The sequence below is a fragment of the Miniopterus natalensis genome, chromosome 1 (genome assembly GCF_054644295.1).
Source record: "Miniopterus natalensis isolate mMinNat1 chromosome 1, mMinNat1.hap1, whole genome shotgun sequence".
NCBI lineage: Eukaryota > Metazoa > Chordata > Mammalia > Chiroptera > Miniopteridae > Miniopterus > Miniopterus natalensis.
Genome location: NC_142081.1, coordinates 57,454,417 through 57,478,263, shown reverse-complemented (window position 1 = coordinate 57,478,263; position 23,847 = coordinate 57,454,417). Strand labels below are relative to the sequence as shown.

Genomic DNA, 23,847 nt, shown 5'->3' with positions numbered 1-23,847 from the left:
ACAAAAGGAGGAAGGGTCGATATGCACGAAGGGGGCTGTCCAATGAGCTGGAAATTCCTGAACAACAAATTAGGTGAAATATCTTAGACTACTAGCAAATTTCTTAACGACTATTCTCAATTTAATGATGACAAATCTATAACCTATTAAGAAAAAATTTTGTGTCTGTATGCTCATATTAAAAGGACTTAGAACAATCTATCCTGAAAAAGGCATAAAGTTACCTTCAGCACCAAGGGAATGTGTGGCAACATCCAAAGTATCTTCTTCCTTTTCCCTCTTCTCCTTCTCTTCCACCTCTTCTTCCTTCTCTTCCCCCACAGGAGGAGCAGGTTCCACTGACAGTCCCAAAACACTATACAGCAGAAAGACACAATCATGTGTTCCCAGATAGGTTGGGACATTTTGCTCAAAGCAGTCTTTGAATTTTATTGTGATTCCCCACACACCAACCACCTTTTAAGCAAATTTGAAAACATAAAAAACCTCACCCTGTTAGTGATTCTTTCTACAGATAAGCATCAAAAAGGTTAACAACTCAAAAACAGTGTACAGAATTAAGTGACAATCATTAAACAGAAGAAAGAAATATACTTGAATTTTATCTTCCCCTGAAAAGATATGAGCACGGATAGAAAAATCTTGCACTCCAGAGAATTACTGATTAGTGACAAGAGAAGATGTGCGTTACATGTGTAGAGAAGGGGCTCAAAAATACATCTATTAAAGCAAACACAGTTCACAAAAATATTATAGTAAAAAATCTTAGAATACATACATAGAACCAGAGTATCTGAATAAAATACAGGTAAGAGGCCTATTTATTTAATCTTCAGCAGAGGATATGTTTTTATTGATTTTAGAGAAAAGGAAGGGAGGGGGAGAGAGAGAGAAACAGTGACATGAGAGACAAACATCTATCCGTTGCCTCCTATACGAGCCCCGAATGGGGATCAAACCCACAACCTGGGTATGTTCCCTGACTGGGAATGGAACCAGTGTACAGGACGATGTTCCAACCAACTGAGTCATACCAGCCAGGGTGAGGCCTATGTATTTTTTAAAAAGGTTACATCACAGGTCAAAAAACATAATAAATAAAAGTAAAAGACAAGTAACAACTAGGGAAAAATCTGTAACAAATTTAACAAAAGAATAGTCTCCATAAAATATAAGGAATTCATATGAAGAATCTCAAGATATAAATGGACAAACAGAAGAAACAACCCATAAAAAAATATAAGTATCTTTAGACATGTAAGATATCAGAGAAACCATTTGTTGCCAATCAAATTGGAAATACTGCACTACTATTCAGTGCTGCCCAAACCTGAGGTGAGATAAGCATTATCATATACTGTTTATGAGAGTATAAACAGAACTTTTCAGGAGAACAATTTGGAAATATATACCAAGAGCTCTACACTTTTTCATACCTGGTAATTTCAATTATAAGAAATAATTTGAAATGTGAAAAGATCCTTGTAAAAACTTATCTTTCCAAGTTTACTGTGATTAAGAAACAACCTATAAGTTCAGTTTTAGGGAAATTATTAAATAATCTCATAATCCACAAAGTGGTATATTATGGAGCCATTAAAAGTATTTGAAACCAAACATCCTGGGTTTTTAAAGAAGTTGTATATATATGTGTGTATATATATATTGTATATATATATGACATCTTTGAGAAAATTGGAAAAATCTGAACATGAACTATATTATCAGATATTAAGGAATTAATATTTTCTTAGGTGTGGTAATGGTATTTTGATCATATAGGATAACGTATTAGTCTTAGATGATAAACGCTAAAATATTTAAGGGGAATTATAATGTCTGCAACTTAGTTTCAAGTGATCCAGCACACTCATACATACACACAGAGAACAAATGTATACTATACTTTCATCTTTTATGGGGGTTTAAACTTTTAAAATAAAAATCTTGGGGAAAATGCTATTAAGAATTTTAACTGTCATAGGAAAAATGCTCATGTTAAGCAAAAGGTCAGCAAACACACAAACCTTTCCTTTCCACATGTCAACTATGTGAATCAAGTCCACAAAAAAAAAGAGGGAAAATACACCAAAATGTTTATGGCATTTAGCCTCTGAGTGGCAAAATTATAGATGACTTTTTTTGCTTCCTTGTAACTTTCTACTCATTTAATATTTCCTACAACTATTAAACATAACTTAGGCATAAAAGAGGTAAAAATATAAACTTGTAAAGTTGGGGACCATGATCCAAGAAAGAGAAAAAGAACTAAGATTTTCATAAAAACAAAATACAGTTGACCCTTGAACAACGTGGTAGGTATGGTCGCTGACCCTGCACGCAGTTGAAAATCCATGTATAACTTCTGACTCTCCTAAAACTTTAGCAATTCCTTGGTATCTGCGTGGATTGATTCCAGGACCCCCATGGATAACTAAATCCAAGAATGGTCAAGTCCCTTATATAAAACGGTGTAGTACAATGCATACAGTTGGCCCCTCGTATCCATGGATCCCCAGCCATGGATCAAAAATACTGTTTTCCATTTGCAATTGGTTGAATCCGCACATACGAAACCCAAGGATAGGGAAGACCCACTGTGCATTTATGAAAAAAATCCGCACATAAGTGCACATACATACACAGTTCAAACCCATGTTGTTCAAGAGCCAAATACATAACATTACCTACATAACTGAGAGTACCAGATGCATGACCTTAGGAAATACAGGAAAAAAAAGTCCAAGAGCAAATATGGCAAAAAGCAGAAGAGCAATGAAAGACAGCACAAACCACACATCTTGGATCTTCATCAGTCTTTTTTTGGTGTTTTTCTTCATGTCCCTGACTCTAAATGCTGGTAGGCCCAGTGAGTCCTTGGACCTCTGCTCCACCTACACTCACTTTCTTAGTACTCTTATTGGCTTTGACTATAACACATAAGCTATGACTCTGCAATTTAAATTTCCAGCTTAAACCTTCCCCCTCCGAGCTCCAGAATTGTACATGGCCAAATACCTCCAACTGGCAATTGAAAACGCAGCTCAACTTTAACTTGTCTAAAACTGACCTCTTCCTGTAGTCCATCTAAATTAACAGCAATTCCATTCTCCTAGTTCTCAAACCAAAAACATGAAATCAGTTACCTCCTTCTTTATTCTCATATTCAATCTGTCTTTGAACCTTGTTTTCAAAAACCTAGAATCTCACTATTCTCCATCCACATTCTACTCTGGTCTAGCCACTGTTATATTTTGCCTAAATTATTTCAAGTCTCCTAGTTGGTCTTCCTGCCTCTGCTTTTGCTCCCCCTTCAGTCTATTCTTTTAATTACTATTATTTTATTTAAATAGCTTCTTTTATTTTTAATTATTTTCATTTTCCCAGCTTTACTGAGATATAGTCAACAGATAAAAATTGTACACCCTTAAGACTATTCTTGGACCCCCTCTTGGACCCCTTTACTTCTCTGACTTCTTCTCCTACTCCCTCCACTCCAGCCACACTAACCGCCTTGCCATTTCTCAAAAATGCCAAACACGCCATACCTCAGGGCCTTTGCACTTATCCCAGATAACAACAGAGATCACTTAATCACTTAAGATTTTCAATGAAATGTTACAACAGTGAGGCATTCCCTAAGTCACTCTATCTAAACTTGCAACTCCTGTAACATTTCCTGTCCCCATCTGTTTTATTTTTCTCTTCAGCCCTATGAATGTCTAACGTACTATATCTTTTACTTATTTATCATGTATTGCTATATCCCATACAAGAATGTAAGCTACATTAAGTTCTAGAATTTTTGTCTCTTTTGACCACTTTGTAGCCCCAAAATTCAATAGTGCTTGACTCAATAAATATTTGTAGAATGATTAGGTAAATCAGAGGAGGCTTTATTTTGAACTTTTTTTAAATCTAAAATTATTCCAAAATAAAAACTTGTTACAAATATTTTTAAAAATCAGAATGCCCTGGCCAAGTGGCTCAGTTGGTTGGAGCATCATTCCATGCACCAAAAAGGTTGCGGTTTTGATTCCCAGTCAGGGCACATACCTGGTTACAGGTTCGATCCCCTATCAGGGAGCATATAGAAGGCAACCAATCGATGTTTCTCTCTCACACAGATCCCTTCCTCGCTCTCTAAAAATCAATAAAAAAAAGCATATCCTTGGGTGAGGGTTAAAAAAAAATCAGAAGAGGCTTGATTATAGACAAAAAATAATATTGATGTTAAACTTTTCTCCACTAAGCTAATGGAAAAAGAAAACAAAGGTTTAAATATATTATTTTGAAGTACAAAAGTAGCCAATAAAAAAAACTAAAATAATTATTATAAAAATTGGGAGAGTGTTGTTGTGAATAAATCCTCATCTTCAATTATGAAACTCAACTCTTAATCTGATAAAATAAGAAATGGCACTATAATAGTGTTTTCTTAGTTTTATAATAGTACTAAGAGCTAGGAAGATAACCTCCCAAAGAAGTAAAAACACAAACACTTAAATAGAGTTGTCTCTGCAAAAGGGGACCAAGGATGAAAAAGGACTCTGCTTTTCATTATAACCTCTTTTTAAAATAAACTATGCATTCAAATTATTCTGTTAAAAATATTTAACAGATCTCATCAAAATTAAAAACCTGCTCTGTGGAAAATCCTTTGAAGAGGATGAAAAGACAAGCTGCAGAGTGGGAGAATATATCTGCAAATCATATATCCTACAAAGGACTAGTATCTAGAATATATAAGGAACTCTCAAAACACACAAAAAACATCCAATCTAGTGCCTAGCATAGAAAATAAACTCAATAAATGGACAGTGATAAGACAAAGTAAAAATTGAATACTGTTTAGAGTATGAATTAAACATTCTGGGTCTAAAAACTGGTGAGGTACTTTGGTCAGTGGAAAGCATGCCTAACAGTTTTGACAATATATCTAAATATTGTTTGATTTTTTTCCCCTCCACTAATAAGCCATATCTATGCTACGAATGAGGAATGCTTATTTTGTTTCACATGCACTAGATCACAATATGAATAATGTAGGTGTAAAAATGTTATTACCATTACAAAAGAGATTCCAGCTATCAGTACTAGTACAAAAGTTGAGAGAGTTGCAAGTGTTGTTGTGGGATGACAAAGGTACAGACAAAAGAATTAATCCATTAATAAATGTAAATAAATTACTTCAAACACTAGTGTACCTGCTTGTCCTGTTTGGCTGAGGTAACTGTTCAATGACCTGACTGACGGAACCACATGTATCCAAATGAGAAGAAGCCATAGGGTCTGAAAAATACAATAGGATATTAGCACAAAAGGCATTTACCACTAAACTTTAATACAAATTCAGTAATGCAGAGAATACAAACCTAATCAATCAGCTACATTACAGCAAACCAAACTTCTGAGTGCCTATGCACCAGATACTGTGCTAGACTTCCTTACATACATTCACCACATGTCTAAATCCACCCAGCTCTACAAGTGAACCCTTGCCAAATGGGGCTGATAGTTTGAAACACCTCACCTGTAGCTTTGTTTTCTTTCAGATGTTCACTGAACCCACTATTACTGTCTCCTTGTTCTTCAGCTGATTGTTCAGGATTGGACACAACATCCTAGAAAATATACATACATAATATCCCCACTATATATGAAATAATTCAAAACGAGACATACTTTTTGTGAACATGGTGATTTCATTTTTCCAACTAACTGTACCCAAAAGATAGTGACCTAAGTACTTATGTTTGCTGGTTGGTCTAGATTAGGGGGTGAAAAATCTGCTCAATCATTTCCAAACAAGATATTGCTCACCAACACAGGGTTCTCTTTGTGCATCTGTAAATTAGGAAGGTGTCGAGACAGCACACTGAAGTGAGAACCAGAATCATCATCTAGAACCTGGCTTTCAGGCTGAGAATCTTCAATTATCAGGCAAGGAGTGTCTTGCTGAGAGAAATCCGAATCCAACTGACTGCCAGTAGGGTCCATCTGCTCCCCTGGAATGGAATAACAAAAGATCAGTTCTGTGTAACCTACTGGCCTTCCTCACGCAGTCTGAGCTTAAATAATGGGGCGGGAAGTACAGGAGCTGGGAAAAGCCACCACTCGAGAGCTGTTTCAATTAAAACATTACAATATTTATGATCTTGCAAGCACTTTTCTATCAAAACTCCCAAGACCCGATTTTCCGTTATTTATAATCAGCCTGCCTATCCTCTCCCTCTCCTTTACCATCACCTTCCCGTTGACACCCTTTCCCCTCCATCCTAACCTCGTCTCTTCCCGCCCCTTTTTCCACCCCCCACAGCTCTCCCTACGAGCCTCTACCACCCCCAACATCTCTGTTCGCCAGAACCCCCACAGCCCTTCACGCTTCCTCACGACCACTCAGCCTTCCGAGCTACTGCTTCCCCACCCCCTCCTCAGGGCCCTCCAACCCTTTCCCAGTCACCGCCGCCATGCTTGCCACCCCGCCCCCTCCGGTCAGCCATTCCTTCAGGCTCAAAACTCAAGCCTTCAGAGCTGACTGCACCCCCACTTTTTTCCCAAATAATACCAGGCATCCCGGCGGGAGGTCCCTCGCGCTCGAGTTAGAGATCTCTGCACGCTCCCCAGGTCCCTCCAGCTCTATCCCCAGATGGACGCTGTCGCCACCGCCGCCACCAGCCTCGAACTCCTCCTTTTCCCGCGCGTCACTCAGTATAGGATCGCCCATTTGCTGCTTCTGCCTGCCACTCAAAAAATCCTGTGGATGATTGGTGGTTGAGGAACAGTACCCCGCCCCACGTAAGAAAAAGGAACACGGCGGCATGTTTCCATGGCAGCATGGACGTTGCAGGCCCTCCCCCTGCAGAGCCCTAGAATGACAGTATCCTTCAACAGAAGGGACCTTGAGAGAGCATGAAATATGTTCCCTAGCCTCAAGGACAATTGTTTGTACCACTATTCAGATAAGAAAAAGGACCTGTTTTTATCGTTCATGCACTTAAGACCCCTTCTCTCACCCTCTTCAATGGAATAGGAGAGGGTCTCCAGGCTTTCTAGTAAAAGGGCAAAGAAAAGGATCCAGGATGGCTAGGACTCCTGAGCTGGTAAAACTGCAGAGAGGGGACTCTTTGGGGTTTACCTGTGTCAATCAGGATCTCTTTTGTGGGCCTCTGTCTGAATTCAAGAGCCCCACATTACATTTCTGCCAGTTCTTCTCCCCCCCCCCCCCCCCCCCATTTACATTGTCTAAGGACCCCAGTAAACCATCTTTTTTCCATTGCCATTTCCTGTCTGGAACTTAGTTCAAGCTTCACATTTGCTTATCGTTGCCCTATCTTTTATGGGATTGTAGCCTACAGAGACTATAGCCCCAGACATTTTTTGCACATCCCGTTGAGAGAATTGAACACAGTGATTCTCATACTCCGTGGTGAAGAGAACAGCAGCTGCCCCTTTAACAAGATGACCTCAAAGATCCCTCCAAGACCTGAGAGTCTATTATCCTCATTATGGTACCAGGGTCTTACAGAAGGTGTAGCAGCTGTGACTTGTATTAATGAACTAGGCCCCATGAGGAAAATGTTTTTGGTTGGTTTGGGGTGGTTGTTCTTAAGTGGTTGGATCTAGGATGGATTTCTAGACAGAGCAGCTGTCAATAAGGAAATCACCTAGCACACTGCCAAACATATACATAGTAGGTATTCAATAGGAGGTAGTTTTCTCTCTCTACCCCAGGCTCAGAATGACTTAGATACAGCCCAACCATGACTCTCCCATCCTGTAAAGGACCAATTCAGCATTCAATATAAACTAAGCTTAAAGTGGGGCTTCCTACCAACCAATTTTCATCCTGCTGTTATAAATTACAATGATCATATTTTCCAAACCAAAAATCAAAGGATGTCATCTGAGCATATGTTACTTATTTCAAAAGACAGACTTTTTAAAATAAAACTCCTGAAAAATCTAGAATTTATTGTTGCTATAACTAGAATATAATTAGGGTCTCCAGAATGTTTTATTAGTTGAGCAGAATTGGAATGGAACACACAGACTCATGCCACTTCGTCATCTTGAAGTTTACACCTGTCTTCCTACACTCCTAATGTTGCAGAAGACAGGTGACCAAATAAATAGAATCCTAAAAGGACCAGGTCAGGTTACTATTAACTAACTTCACTAGGTAGACAATGTGAATTTATCTGCTCAATTTGAGTGGACACAAACAACTGGCTTCTGTTGTGGGGCAAAACTTGACCTTGATTCTCATAAAAATCCCCCAAAAGTCACTATATTTTTGCTCTCCTTTTTCCTGCTATTGCATTTCCCCTCCCACAGTGAGACATAAATAAAGAGGCCTTCCTGATTACTTGACAGACAACAATGTTTGTCAAAACTCATAAACTATACACTAAAAAGGATAAATTAAACCTCAATAAACATAACTAAAAATAGATAAATAAACAAATGAGCCTGAGCTATTCGCACTACTAAATAAAACAAGAGCCTTAAAAACTATGAAGAAAAACTGTGAATTGCTTGTTAGGCAGTATGACAATTAAATTAATCATTAAATTACTCGTAAAGATCAGAAAATGTAGACAGATGGTTACCCACTGAGGCTGTAACTGATTGCAGCCAGGTGAGCTAAAGCCTTTATTGACTCAAGCTGAAAAGGACCATCAGCATACCTACCTATCTACAGGTACATCTTTACCTAAGACGCCTCAGACAGAGAGAGAACTAATCTACCTCTAAATCCCTCCCAGACAAGAAAATTACATCAGACCCTGTGTTCATTTTAAAGTTTAACAAACCTGATTGTCAAAAATTTTTCTTCTACTCATCTAACTAAAAACCTTTATTCTAGAGCTTAAAGCCATTTTTTGTCACATTGTCTTTAATTGGTGATTTAAAACCTGAATAAATTCCCATAAGGCTGAGATCATCTCACCTGGTCCAATAATTCCATAATATATTTCAACCAATCAAAAAAACAAACATGAATGCTATATACTTAGTCTATTTCTGAGATCTCATCACAGACTTCTCTAAGCAAAAGAACCCCAAACAGTTTAATTCTACCTCACAGAACCTATTTTCCAACACTTAAATTTGCTTCATAGTTTTCCTCTGGAAACTTAGTTTGGGAGTTCAGTGGCAGAGAACTTTACTGAGTATATGACAAGTACTAAATTTAATGATAAGCTATTATACATCCCTTTTAAGCTGCAATATTAAAGTATTACATACTGACTTGTATTTAACATATAATTGATTCTGACCTTCTGTTGCACTTAGATCTACACTATCATGTACAGTCATATACTAATGATATAATTAATAACATATATTAAATTTTTACTATGTGGTAGGTATTGTGCTATGTTTTACATTCATTATCTCACCAAAAAGCTTCATAACTCTTTGAGGGTTACAGATGAGGACACTAAGGCTTAGAGCAGTGATTTTCAACCAGTGTGCCATGGTGGGCAAACTGATGTGCAGCAAGAATTTTTAAAACATACAATACATGACCATTTAGCTAGGTGCACTGACCTCTTTTCCCTTAGATTGTCAAATAAAAAAGATGACAACAGCCAACACAACAATAGCCATCTGGTGTTAATGAATCAAATTTATACTTATTTTTTTGTCAGACTGACAAAAAATATATTTTTTGGTGTGGCACAGAATTTTAGTAATTAGTTTATGTGTGCCATGAAATGAAAAAGGTTGAAAAATCACTGGTTTAAAGAGATAAGATAATTTATACAATGTCTCAGAGCTGGCAAGAATTTGAACCCAGCCTGTCTAACCGCAAAGGTTCTATATATTCATAATTGAGGAGGAGCAGTGACAAAGAAATGGCAAAGTAGTTGATGCAAAACTTTTTTTTGTTTTAGAATGTATTTTTATTTGAATATTGAATATGGGTATCCCTAATGTTCTAAGAATCCATAATAATTAAAATAATATTAAGAAAACAGAAGAGAAACTGTAAAGCTGTCAACTCCACATTTTTATGAAGTTAAGTCAGCAAAGAGGTGATGATATAATTAAATATGAAAGAAAATTATTTAAGGTAATCAAGTCATTTGCCTATGATACTATATTAACATCTTAATGTACCTGCAACCTCTGCAATTCAAACTCCTTTGTATCTTATCTCTACAGAACTTCCTCTTGTTAATTTTAAGTAAACTTTTTATTTTGAACAAAATCTCAGAGCAACAAAAAAAGTTACAAAAATGGCGTACAGTAAAAAAATAGTATAATGATCTTTCACTTAGATCCACACATTGTTAACATTTTGCCACACTGTCCTATTCATTTTTGTGTGTGGTAAAATATACATAACATGAAATATACCATTTTAAACTTTTGTTGTTGTTAATCCTCACCCGAGGATATTTTTTCCATTGATTTTTAAAGAGGGGGGGGAGTGAGGGAGAGAGAAAAAACATTGATGTGAGAGAGACACATTGATTGGTTGCCTCCCTCACTTGCCCCCACCAGGGCCAGGGAACAAACCTGCAACCCAGGTGCGTGCCCTTGACTGGGAATCAAACTCAAGACCCTTCGGTGCTTGAGCCAATGCACTACCACTGCTCAATGTACACTGGCCAGGGCCCATTTTAACCATTTTTAAGTGTACAGTTCACTGGCATTAAATATATTCACATTGTTTTGCAACCATCACCCATCTCCAGAACTTGTCCTCTTCCCAAACTAAAACTCTGTTCCCATTATACAATGACTCCCCATTTCCTTCTCCCTCCAGTCCCCGGTAACCACCATTCTACTTTCTGTCTCTATGAATTTGACTAGTCTAGATAACTCATATAAATAGAATCTTACAATATTTGTCCTTTTGTGCCTGGCTTATTTTACTTAGCATAATGTCTTCAAGGTTCATCCACGTTTAATTGTAATAGCATGTGTCTGAATTTCCTTCCTTTTTAAGGCTGAATAATATTCCATTGTATGTATATACCACATTAATTTTGTTTTTCATCTTTACTCATTCTAACCCACTTTTCAGACTTTTTCAGAGCCCCCTTACTCTGCCACACCTAAGTATAGATAAGGCCCTGGAAGCACAGTAGCAGAATGCCACCAAGGCAGCTCCCCTTCCAGGCAGCTTAATTTTCCAGCCAGCCAATCAGTTGCAGGCTTTCTTCACAACCTGGGTTTCTCCCAAACACAAAATTTCCTCACAAACTTGAGTTCATTTATTAATTTTAATTCACTTATGTGCAAGGCACCATCTGGCTCCATGGTGGTATGTATAAAAATGATTAAGATCTAGTTCCTATCATCAGAGAACTTACAATTTATAGAGGCAATAAGACATGTACCCAACTAACTATAATACAAGATATTTTTTAAATGCTTTAGGAGTTCAAAAGAGAAAGAAATCAAAAGAATTTTAGTCATGTAGTTATAATGAATATTTATTGAGCATTTACTGTGTTCTAAAGTGTTTACTCTTGCTCTTTCCTTGATCTCATCCCGTCTCATTGCTATCTACCATCAATATGCCAATGACCCCCAACTTTATATCTCCAGCCCAGACCTCTCAATCAAATCCCAACTTTATTTATCTAACTGCCTATTCAGTATCTCAAAACACCTGGATGTCCAGTTGACATCATAGATGCAACATGCTGAAAACTAAACTTGTCATTTCTGCCAAACCTGCTCCACTTGCAGCCATCCCAGTTTAGAGCAACTATGTCCTTCCCGTTGCTTATAACAAAAAGCTGGGAGAAATTCTTTCTTTAAAAAAAATAGAAAAAGAAAAAATAATCCGTGTACTTATCATCAAACTTCAACAATTATCAACAAATGCCCAATCTTGTTTCATCTATATTCCCACCCATTTCCCCTCAACTGATTATTTCTAAGCAAATCCCAAACATCATATAATTGCCTCCATAAATATTTGTATGTGTTTCTAAAATACGGAGAATTTTTAAAACATAACATCATTAACACACCCGAAGAAAATTAACACTAATTTCTTTTTTTTTTTTTTAAGAATTCAGCTGCCTTTTTAAAATATATATATATCTTTATTGATTTCAGAGAGAGGAAAGGAGGGGGAGAGAGAGAGAGAGATAGAAACATCAATGATGAGAGTCATTGATTGGCTGCCCAGCCCGCAACCCAGGCATGTGCCCTGACCAGGAATCGAACCCCGATTGCCTGGATCCTAGGTTGATGCTCAACCGCTGAGCCACGCCCAGCCGGGCTAACACTAATTTCTTAATGGTATCAAATATATAATGTTCAAAATTTCTCCAACTGTCCCATAACTTTTGTTGTTTACAATTCCAAACAAGGTTTGCACATTGCATTTGGATAATTCTTATCTCAGGTCTCTTTTAATCTGTAAATGATCTCTCTTTTTAATTCCCTGCAATTTATTTGTTGATGAAACCAGGTCATTTGTTCTAATGTTAAACTGATAAGAACAGACAACTACGAATGATCTTAGCCAAAAGGCCAAGAAGCAATTCAGGTCATTTGTTCTGTAAAATTTCCAACATTATGGATTTTTCTGATTGCATCCTGTGTTGTCATTTAATGTATTTCTTTGTCCCTTTTTATTTCCTATAAGTTGATAGTTAAATATACTTGTTCAGATTTATGTTCCTTTTTTCTTTTTCAGCAGGAACACTTCATAAGGGGTATCATATACCTCCTACTGCATTTCATCAGGAGACATATAGCATCTGGTTGAATGCATTATTGTTTTGTTGCAATTGTTATAATTTGTTTTGTTACAATTAATTTTTACTTGAAAGTTTAGTAATCACTGGTAATCATTACCTAGCTGCATTATTTCACTCCAGGCTGCAAAATGGTGATATTCTAATTTTAACATAGTCTTCAATTAATTAGTTGGAATCCTTCTATAAGTGAGAACTTTCCCTTCATCAAACATTTGATTATCTAAGGAAAAGCAGGATAAATGCTTGATTCTTTCCCTTTGATTTAATCAGTTTACAAAATAATGAGTTAAGATTCTCTACCATACTCCAAAAATGACTGAGATTTTTGTTTTTAATATCAGTGAACTCATAGATTTTAACACATTTGGTGCACTTCAATCCATTGCAATTATTGTTAACTTTGAAATGCATATTTTTCCATCTTTGGACTGTGGAAGTCCCTTCAGATTAGCTCATAAATCCTTTTGACATGATTCCAAAAGTCTTTGATAGTGTTTTACTTTCTGGTATAACATGTTCCAGGTTCATCTTGTTTGTTTCTTGCCCCAGATCTGGAAACTGATGTTTCTCTAAGAAGCCTTGGTTCATTTTAGTAGTAAATGGCATCTAGAGACCTCAATTTGGATGGTTGATGTATTGGAATGCTTATCGCTACTGGATTGGTCATTGTTTGACATTTTTCAATTAAATTTTAGGATTTCAAAAATTTTATCCAACTTTTTTCATTTTATATTTGTATCTTATCATCAATGTTTTGGTTTCTGATAACACTGACATAAATTATTTATTTGCTTTATTCTATTATATATGTAAAATGTTATTACCAATGTTATTATTAATGAGATGAGACTAATGAAAACAGTTTAACATTTCTTTGCAGTTAATTTTTTTTCTTTAGGGTATATTCCATTAAAAATGTGCAGTTAGGACATATGCTACAACCTTGATAAATCTTGAGGACATTATATTGAGTGAAACAAGCCAGTCTCAAAAAGACAAATACTGTATGATTCCACTTATATGACCTGCTGAGAGTAGGTAAACCATAGAGACAGAAAATAAGTAGAATGGTGGTTACCAGGGACTGGAGGTAGGGGGCAAATCAGGAGTTATTAATAGGTATAGAGTTTCAATTTTACAAGATGAAAAGAAGTATGGAGATGGATGATGGTGATGGCTGCACATTATGAATGTATTTAATACCATTGAATTGTACACTTAAAATGATCAAAATGGTCGATTTTATGTGTATTTTACTACAATAAAATTTTTTTAAGTGTACAGTTAAATTACTGTATTTTAAAATCACTTGAAGTAATTCTATCAATTTAATACACAGGTTAATTTCTTTCATTTTTGTTTTTTATTTTTAGTGACTGCTGCTTTATTTTCCTTTTAAAATTGAGGTAAAATTTAAATGCACTGAAATGCAGAGCTCTTAGTTGTATAATCTGATGAGTTTTGACAAATGTATACATTTGTGAAACCTATATATCAATGAATATATAAAACATTTTATCACTCCAGAGAGCTTTTCATATTCTAATTTTTATCATCATAGATTAGTTTTGCATGTTCAATAATTATGTGTAAATGGAATCCTAAAGTATGTAGTCTCTTGTGTCCACCTTCTTTGGTCAACATAACATTTTTGAGACTTATCCATGTTGCATGCATCGGTAGTTCATTCTTTTTTATTGCTCAGTAGTATTCTATTGAATACATGTTCCACAATTTGTTTATAGAGTCTCCTGTTGATGGATATTTGGGTTGTTTTGAACCATTACTGTCATTATTATTATTTTAATCCTCACCCAAGGATGCTTTTTCCATTGCTTTTCAGAGAGTGGAAGGGGGGGAGAGAGAGGGAAACATTGATGTGAGAGAGACACGTCAATTTGTTGTCTCCCACACGTGCCCTGACTGAGGCCGAGGGTCAAACCGAGGTACATGCCCTTGGCCAGAATACAACCAGGGACCCTTCAGTCCATGGGCTGATGCTCTAACCACCGAGCCAAACCAGCTAGGGCACCATTATTTTTTATTATTATTGATTTTAGAAAGAGATGAAGGGAGAGAGGGAGAGAGAAACGGATCTTGTTGTTCCACTTACTTATACATTCATTAAGTTGATTTTTGTATGTGTCTTGAACAGGGATCGAACCTGCAATCTTGGCATATCACAACATTGGTGTATCAGGATGATGCTCTAACCAAATGAGCTATTCAGCCAGGTTGAATCATTATTTTTTAAAAACTGCTAGAAACATTCATGAATAAGTCTTTTTGTGAACATACATTTTCATTTCTCTTGAGTCAATATCCAGGAATGGAACTGCTGGGTCACAGGATAGGCATTTGTTTCACTTTATAAGAAACTGCCAGTTTCCCCAAATGGTTGTATAATTCTATATTCCCACTAACAACAAATGAGAGTTTCAGGTGCTGTACATCCTCACTAACATTTGGTATTATCAGTATGAAGTGTTATCTATGTGTTTTAGTAAACTTTATATATCATTTACGTACAATAAAATATACCCATTTTAATTGTAGAGTTGGATGAGTTCAACAAATGTATATATGTGTGTAGCCACCACCACAATTCAGTAGAAAACATTTTCATCACCACCACCCCGTAAGTCTCCTCGTGCCCCTTTGAAATCAATTCCCATCCCCTCCCTAGCCCTAAGCAACCACTTGTTTTCTATCACTGTAGATAAGTTTTATCCATTCCAGAATTTCATGTAAATTTATTCATAAAGTATGTACTTGTGGTGACCATGAAAATGCACTGCTGAAATCTGCTTGCAGAGAGCATAACTGACTGATGACCCCAGCTGCTGTCACTGTGGATCTACCCCCACATTTGTACCAAAACCACACTTCCCACAGGTTAATCTCAGCCAATGCCAGAGAACAGTAGGGTTGCAAAGGCAGACCCAGTCCTGTGGCATGCAAGATTCCTTCAACAGGTGTGTGATTTGAAGACTCCTCATCTGCCTGGCCAAACCTTTCTTGGAACCATGCTGTAGGACAGGACTCCTCCTTTCCCATCCTCAATCCTTCCCTCTCTCCTTCCCCAGATACTAGACGTGTATCTTGGTCTGAAGGCTCTGCCTTCCCCTGATCTCTCCCTGTGGTGATTTAAAATATATCCACAATTCATTGACACTCCCTTCAAAAGGTGGAGACAATTTCCTTCCTCTTGAGAGTGCACTAGACTTAGTGACTTGCTTCTAATAAATAGCAGAAGTGATAGTGTCTAACTTTCCAACACTATATGTCATTAAAAAGCATTGTGGCTTCTGCCTTACTTATGCTTGGTTCACTTGCTCTGGTAGAAGCCAGCTGTCCTGTCATGAGGGTACTTAAGTCGACCTATAGAGAGGCCTACATGGTGAGGAGCTGAGGCTTCCTGCCAATAGCCATGTGAGTGAGCCATGCTGGGAGCAGATCATCCAACCTCAGTTAAGCCTTTAGATTACTGTAACCCCAGCCAACAACTTGACTACAACAACATGAGAAACCTTAAACCAAAACCACTCAACTGGATTTCAAATTTGCTCCCGGATTTCAAATCTTTAGAAACCCTGTGAGGTAACAAATATTTGTTGTTTTAAGCTGCTAAGTTTTGGAGTAATTTGTTTCAAAGCAATAGATAACCAATATACTCACCCAATAAATCTCTTACACATCTAATCATGTCTTGGTATCTACTTTTCAGGAGAACAAATAACAGTATTCTTTTGTGTTTTGTTTTGTTCAGCATAATGTTTTTGTTTTTTTATCTATGTGTATGTATTTTTAGTTTCTTTTTATCACTAAGTTGTATTCTCTTGCTTGAAGGTACCACAATTTGTTTACCCATTCTCCAATTCATGGACATTGGGTCTTTTCCAGTTTTTGGCTACTATGAAATAAAGTTTTTATGACCAGCCATCACAAATCTTTCTGTGAAAATATGTTTTCATTCCTCTTGGGTAAATGCCTATGAATGGCATTTCTAAGTCACAGACTTGATGTTTGTTTAATTTTATAAGAAACTTACAAATACTTTTCTAAAGTGGTTTAACATTTCACTCTGCTATTAGCAATATACAAAAGTTCTATTTGTTCCACATCCATGCTAACATTTTATGTTACTGGTCCTTTAATTTTTGTCATTTTGTGACTATTAAGATTACACTGTGGTTTTAATTTGCATTTCCCTAGGAGCAATGATGTTGAACACTTTTTCGTGTACTTATTGGCCATCTGTATATCTTCTTATTAAAATCTATTCAAATCATCTACTTTATAATTGGGTTCTCTGGTTTTTTTGGTTTGGATATTTTTAAAAAATATATTCTGGATCAAGTTATTCGTCAGGTTGGTCATTTTGATTTAATTTTGTTTTATACTTATGTAGAACATGTATGATTCCAAAGTCAAATTTACAAAATAGATATTAAAGGTAAATAAATTCCTGGATGAGAATTAAGGGGAACAAAGCATTTAAAGGAAAAAAAGACAGCCTGAACAGAAAGTACAAGAATGACTGGAGGAAAGGCAATTGGCTCAGATTGACTGAATGAGTTAATGCAAGGTATTTGCAAGAAGTAATGTTATAAAGGGAAGTTAGGGCATATTATGAAGGATCTTCAAGAAAGAACTGGCGAAAAGGAAGAGAAAAAGTATTTGTGATGTAGTGATATTGGAAAGGGAACATTTGTAAAGTGACATTTCTTCCACCCAAACATTCCTTAAAGGAAAATAACTCTATTCTATGAATACCTTGAAAAAAAATGCAAAATTTAATTCACACACAGACATGGCCTCAAAACTAAGTTTTACACTTAGATTTAGATTCTCTTTACCACCGTCATCTTCACTATAAGAAATTTCTTAGTGATCCCTGCACTAAGAGGTAGCTTTGTTCAGAATAAAGAAAAAGATGGAATCAGAGGCCATAGCCAAACGCTAACTTCCACCTCACGGGGAAATGGAATGGGTAAGGGAAAATGGTATCCATAGAGGAGAAACAAGATGGCGTGTAGGTAGCAGCTGCACCCGCCGCCTCCCGCAACCACATCAAAATTACAACTAAAATACAGAACCACCATCACAAAGAACCTCCTGAAATCTGGCTGAACAGAAGCCCTACAACTAGGGAGCTGAAGAAGCACAGAGAGCTGTAGAAGGGGCGCAGACGCGGGCGGATTGGGGCTGAATCGCGGCTGAATTGTGGAGACCCGGCTGTGGGCCCACACCCGGTGCCGCGGTTGATGCCCGGAAGGGAATCTCTGTGGCGGAGGTTCCCTGAAGGAGGGAGGGGTCCCAGCCCCACAGCAGGCCCTCAGCCCAGGGCTCCAGGGCCGGGAAGAGACGTCCCCACAACTCCAGGCCGTGAAACCAGTGGGACTGTCCCTGAGGGTCGCAGAGGCTGCGGGAGCCCCAGCAGCTCCTCTTAAAGGGCCCGCGCACGGACTCACTCGGACGCGCTCCCTCTGAGCCCAGCACCGGGCAGCAGCCTGAAAGGACCTGGGACACTCGGGGAGGAACTAACCTGCCTGAAATCCGGGCGAGAGGCGGAGGGGCGGCTTCCTCCCAGGCAGAAGGGCTGGCGGAGGCCATTGCTCCTGTGGCAAGTCCTCCCTGCACACAGCCAGCAGGCAAGCGCCATATTTGAACCGCCAGCACCTGACTCATGCCTTTGGCCCCGCCCAGTAATTCCCGGAGGTCCCGCCCCTCCCCACCTGCAGCTCATCCAGGCCATTTCCAGGGGCTTTTTTATGCAAGTGGCCTCTCCAGCCTCAGGCTTAGGACTTTCCTAAAATCTCTCAAACAAGCAGCAGCAGGCCCCATACAGCTTGATAAGTGGCCCCATGCGGCAGCCTGCATTGGCTTATAGCTTGGCCTCTCTTGGACAACGCAAAGCCCAGCACAAGTAGCAACTAACTACAGTTTGCTGTGTAGCTCATGCTGGGTGGCCCTGAGCAAGGCACTGGTACAGGCTGACTTTGCACCTCCAGGGAGGCCCCAGAGACAGCGCACCTGGTGCTCAGACTCAACCATGCTGGATTACAACCCTACCACATCCACGAGCGACACTCAAGGGGTGCACTTGGTGAACACTAAAGCTCCACTAAAGTAAATCCTGATCCATAAGGGTGTCTCCAGCACAGCAGCTCTTTGACTGTAGTTGCAGCTGGTCCTCACAGCCAATTGGCAGGGGGGTCAATTCCTCCCAGGGATGCCAACAGCAACCAAGGCTCAACTACAACAGGTCAGTGCACACGGCCCACACAGGGGAGCACCTAGAAGGCCAAGCTCAGGTGACTGGGGAGGCTGAGCCACTGGGCCCTACAAGACACCTACTACCCAAAGCCACTCTACAAATTCCAGAAGACATAGCAGCTCTACCTAATACATAGAAACAAACACCTGGAAGCAGCCAAAATGTGGAGGCAAAGAAACATACCACAAAGGAAAGAACAGAAGAAATCTCTAGAAGAGGAACTAAATGAAATAGATCCAAGCAAGCTAACAGATACAGAGTTCAGAATAATGGTTATAAGGATGTTTAAGCAGACTGTTAGGGAAATAACTGAGAAAATTGATAACATAATAAAGTATCAATTTGAAATGAAGGCTACAGGAACTGAAATGAAGACTAATCTACATGGAATCAACAGTAGAGTAGAAGACGCTGAGAATCAAATCAGCAATTTGGAACATGAGGAAACAAAAAACACCCAACCAGAAGAGCAAAAAGAAAAAAGAACCCAAAAATATGAAAATAGTATCAGGAGCCTCTGGGACAACTTCAAGAGGCCCAACATTCATATTATTGGGGCGCCAGAAGGGGAAGAAAGAGACCAAGGAATTAAAACCCTATTTGAAAAAATAATGACAGAAAACTTCCCCTACCTGGGGAAAGAAATCGACTTACAAGTCCAGGAAGCACAGAGGGTCCCAAACAAGAAGAACCCAAAGAGGCCCACAGCAAGACACATCATCATTAAAATGCCAAAGGTTAAAGACAAAGGGAGAATCCTAAAAGCAGCAAGAGAAATGCAATTAGTTACCTACCAGGGAGCACCCATACGACTGTCAGCTGATTTCTCAACAGAAACTTTGCAGGCCAGAAGGGAGTGGCAAGAAATATTCAAAGTGATGAAAAACATGGAACTACAACCAAGATTGCTCTACCCAGCAAAGCTATCATTTAGAATTGAAGGTCAGATAAAGAGCTTCTTAGACAAGGAAAAGCTAAAGGAGTTCATCACCACCAGACCAGCACTACAGGAAAAGTTGAAGGGTCTTCTTTAAGAAGAAGCTAATGAACAAAAGAATCTGATGAACTAAATAGATCCAGAGACATTGACGCATGCAACAGACGATCATATTTCAGAGGAAAGAGGGAAGGGGGGTGGAAGGTGGGAAGAGATTAACCAAAGAAGTTATATGCATAACCCATGGACACAGTTAATAACGGGGTGAAGGCCTGGCAAGGGGGTGGGAGGGAAGTGGAGGGGATCATCTGGGGGGAAAAATGGGATACCTGTAATACTCTCAAGAATAAAAATAAATTTAAAAAGTAAAAAAAAAAAAAAGAAAATAGTATCCATAAATGTTTTTCACTTTCAGTAATCTCTTTCTTAAAAAGAAGAATGTGGGGAAGAAGGACAGATAAAAGGGAAATTTCTTTTTTCTCTATTTATTGATTTTAGAAAGAGAGGGAGGGAGTGAAGGAGGGAGAGACATTGATTTGTTGTTCCACTTAATTATACATTCATTGGTTGATTCTTGTATGTGCCCTGACCTGAGATTGAACCTCAACTTTGGCCCATCGGGATGACACTCCAACCAAGCTACCCAGCCAGGGCAAGAGAAATTTCCTTTTTTTTAAATATATCTTTATTGATTTCAGAGAGAGGAAGGGAGAGGGTGAGAGTTGAAACATTAGTGATGAGTGGTCATTGACTGGCTGCCTCCTGCACGCCCCCTACTGGTGATCAAGCCCAAAACCCAGGCATGTGCCCTGACCGGGAATCAAACCTCCATCTTCTGGATCCTAGGTTGATGCTCAACCGCTAAGCCACGCCCAGCCAGGCAAGAGAAATTTCTTTATTGTCCTTTGCAATGCTCTGCAGGGGGAGAGTAAATCCAGTGCCTCTGCTCTTCCCATTACTTAATGCGAACAAATAATAATTAGGAAAATTATCTAACAAATATTTATTGTGGGCGTCCTCTGTGTGCCAGACATAGTAATAAATGCAGACTTCTTCCCCATCTCAACCTTTTTAGAGATTATTTTACTCACTGCCTTTTCAGAGGTTATTTTATTCAGTGCCTTTGCAGATAAACCAGCTGTTCCTGCTAAGAGGTGACCTCATGGCTGCTGGTATACATTATGATCCTAATATTCTGCCCAAAAGCCAAGGATAGCCTATGACACAGCAATCCTGTAATCCAACACTCCTCTTTCTGTATAAAAAACACTTTATAGGCAGAACTGAGTATAGGGTCGGAATCTGAGCTACATGCAGCTCTTTTGGATATTTGATAAGATCATGCAATCCAGCACTGCAGGCTGGAATTCTGCCAAAGAAACTCAGATCCCCAGAAAAACTAATTACATTCATTGGTCTAGAAGTAAGGGAGGAGCCAATATCTTTTCTTTTCTTTCTTTCATTCTTTCTTTCAACATACCTTTATTGATTTCAGAGAGAGGAAGGGAGAGGGAGAGAATTGAAATATCAATGATGAGAGGGTCGTCATTGATCAGCTGTCTCCTGCACACCCCCCACTGCGGATGGAGCCCACAACCCGGGAATGTGCCCTGACGGGGGAATCGAACCATAATCTCCTGGATCCTAGGTCGATGCTCAACCGCTGAACCATGCCTGGCCGGGCATAGCTTTTCTTTATGAATTATCAGGGCTGGTCTAAGTCCTATTGAGACCCTAAGCATTGAAAGGATTACGGTGTCCTCTTTTCCCCCACATACGTAATTCCATGATGAGTGTAATTTCAATAAAGTTATGATTTTCTCATGAGGACAACTTCAATAATTTAAATGCCAAATATGAAATTTGCAGAAAAAAATTTAGAGATGCCCCTCATACTTTGATATATATCATTATATTAGTTTCACATATACAACATAGCAATTCCATCTTTGTACATACAACAAAGTGATCACCACAATATGTCTAGTCACCATCCATCACTATACAATTAACTCTCTTCACCCATTTCACCTCCCCCCAGCCCCCTTCCCCTCTGATAATCACCAATCTATTCTCTGAATCTTTGAGTTTGTTCATTTGTTTTTTAGATTGCACATATAAATGAAATCATACAATATCTTCCTCTGACTTCTTTCACTTACCATAATACCCTCTAGTTCCATATATAGTGTCACAAATGGTAAGATTACATTTTTTCATTGCTGAGTAATATTCCATTATACATAGTATATACTACATTTTCTTTAGCCATTCATCTATCAAAGGACTTTTAGGTTGTTTCCATATCTTAGCTACTGTAAATAATGCTGCAATGAACATAGTGATGCATATTTCTTTTCAAATTTGTGTTTTAATTTTCTTTGGGTAAATATCCAGAGGTGGAATAACTGGATCATACAGTAATTCTATTTTTAATTTTTTGAGGAACCTCCATACTGTTTTCCATAGTGGCTGCAATAATCTACATTCCCACCAACAGCATACCATGGTTCTCTTTTCTCCACATCCACTTGTTATTCCACACACAGCCCCCTTTGTTAAAATGTGCATAATTTACCTATTGGGTAATTTATCACTGCATATTATGAACTGATGATGATCAGGAACAGCTGGTTTGGGAGCTGAGAATCACCTAACTAGCTTAAACTTAGCCAAGACTACAATTACTTCTCATTCCATTTGAGATTTATACTACCTTCTCCACCCAAGGAACAAGCCTATATTATTACCTTTCTGTGCATGTCCTTTAACCTCTTTTAGTGGTAGATCCTTAGAGACCCCTTCCATAATTCAAGGATCCTTCATCACAAATAGTTTGAAAAACATTGCGTTGTAACCACTATATCTGCCAATGCTGCACGACAAGAGTATGCAAAAAAACTATAGAATAGGAGAATTCCCAAAAAATCATTCCTGGGCAGTCCAGGGGTCAACAGTTTTTTTGTTTGTTTGTTTTCTTTATTGATTTCAGAGAGAGGAAAGGAGAGGGAGAGAGAGAGACAGAAACATCAATGATGAGAGAGTCATTGATCAAGCCCACAACCTGGGCATGTGCCCTGACCGGGAATCAAACCCTGATCGCCTGGATCCTAGGTCGAAGCTCAATCGCTGAGCCATGCCCGGCCGGGCAGGGGTCAACAGTTAAAATCAAACACTGCAGTGGGCTCTATACTACACACAGTGCCTCACAGTAATACATACTGCATGTTCCCAATAGTCCCCTCAGGTGGGCCCTTGAATGACATCCTTGTACTAGTAGCTCCTGCCACAGCATATTATTCCTAAACAGAAAATAAGTTTTCATATACTTTGTAATTCATATGTAAATGTACTTCTTTAATGTTTTTATCCAGCTTTCAATACCTTATACACATACATGTGCATCAGTGTTTTCTGTCTTCAGTTGTAAAATTCTGGAGCATAGATGCTAACACTTCATAGTTTTCTAGAGAACTGTGTTCAGTGCTTTGTACCATTTGACACTTGAAAATATTTTCAGATAATATAATGATGATACTGGCATCATCGTCCAATGGCTGGGATTACTGTTAAACCAGGAAAGAGTAAGGTTAATTAAGACATACCTGTAGCCAATCTTTCTATAACATTGTCTGCCTTTGGCAAAAAAAAGAGCCTGCTGAACACTCATTCAGTATATATGTAATTTTAGTACTATCATAGTCTAAATTTGCAGTTCTAAGTAGTAAGACCCAATTCTAGGAGGGCCTGAGATCACAGGCCTGAATATCTGCCCGTATCAGTGTGTGGTTCTTCTCTATACCATTCAGGTCTATTGTCTAACCTCTTGTCAGACTTGATGAGAGCAGAGCTTGTAGTTAACTGCTGCTGACCCTTATACTGAAGCCCTA

The 23,847-nt window shown here is 38.4% G+C and overlaps 1 protein-coding gene and 1 pseudogene across 5 annotated transcripts in view; both read right to left on the bottom strand.

Annotated features, from left to right (window-relative positions):
• Nucleotides 1-23,847, bottom strand: part of TP53BP1 (tumor protein p53 binding protein 1) — a 94,625-nt gene that overhangs the window by 68,901 nt on the left and 1,877 nt on the right. For 3 of the 5 annotated variants that reach the window (XM_016211592.2, XM_016211618.2, XM_016211609.2), the window contains exons 1-5: nucleotides 6,569-6,668; nucleotides 5,824-6,008; nucleotides 5,534-5,624; nucleotides 5,208-5,292; nucleotides 225-355 (exon numbers count right to left, since the gene is read on the bottom strand). In XM_016211592.2, the coding sequence (XP_016067078.2) occupies nucleotides 225-355; nucleotides 5,208-5,292; nucleotides 5,534-5,624; nucleotides 5,824-6,008; nucleotides 6,569-6,575 (499 nt within the window). In that variant the 5' untranslated portion in view covers nucleotides 6,576-6,668. Of the gene's footprint in view, nucleotides 1-224; nucleotides 356-5,207; nucleotides 5,293-5,533; nucleotides 5,625-5,823; nucleotides 6,009-6,568; nucleotides 6,669-23,847 lie in introns of those variants that run through there. The other 2 variants (XM_087821855.1, XM_016211600.2) reach the window with 1 other exon arrangement.
• On the bottom strand, nucleotides 12,399-12,522 carry LOC148094143 (U2 spliceosomal RNA; annotated as a pseudogene).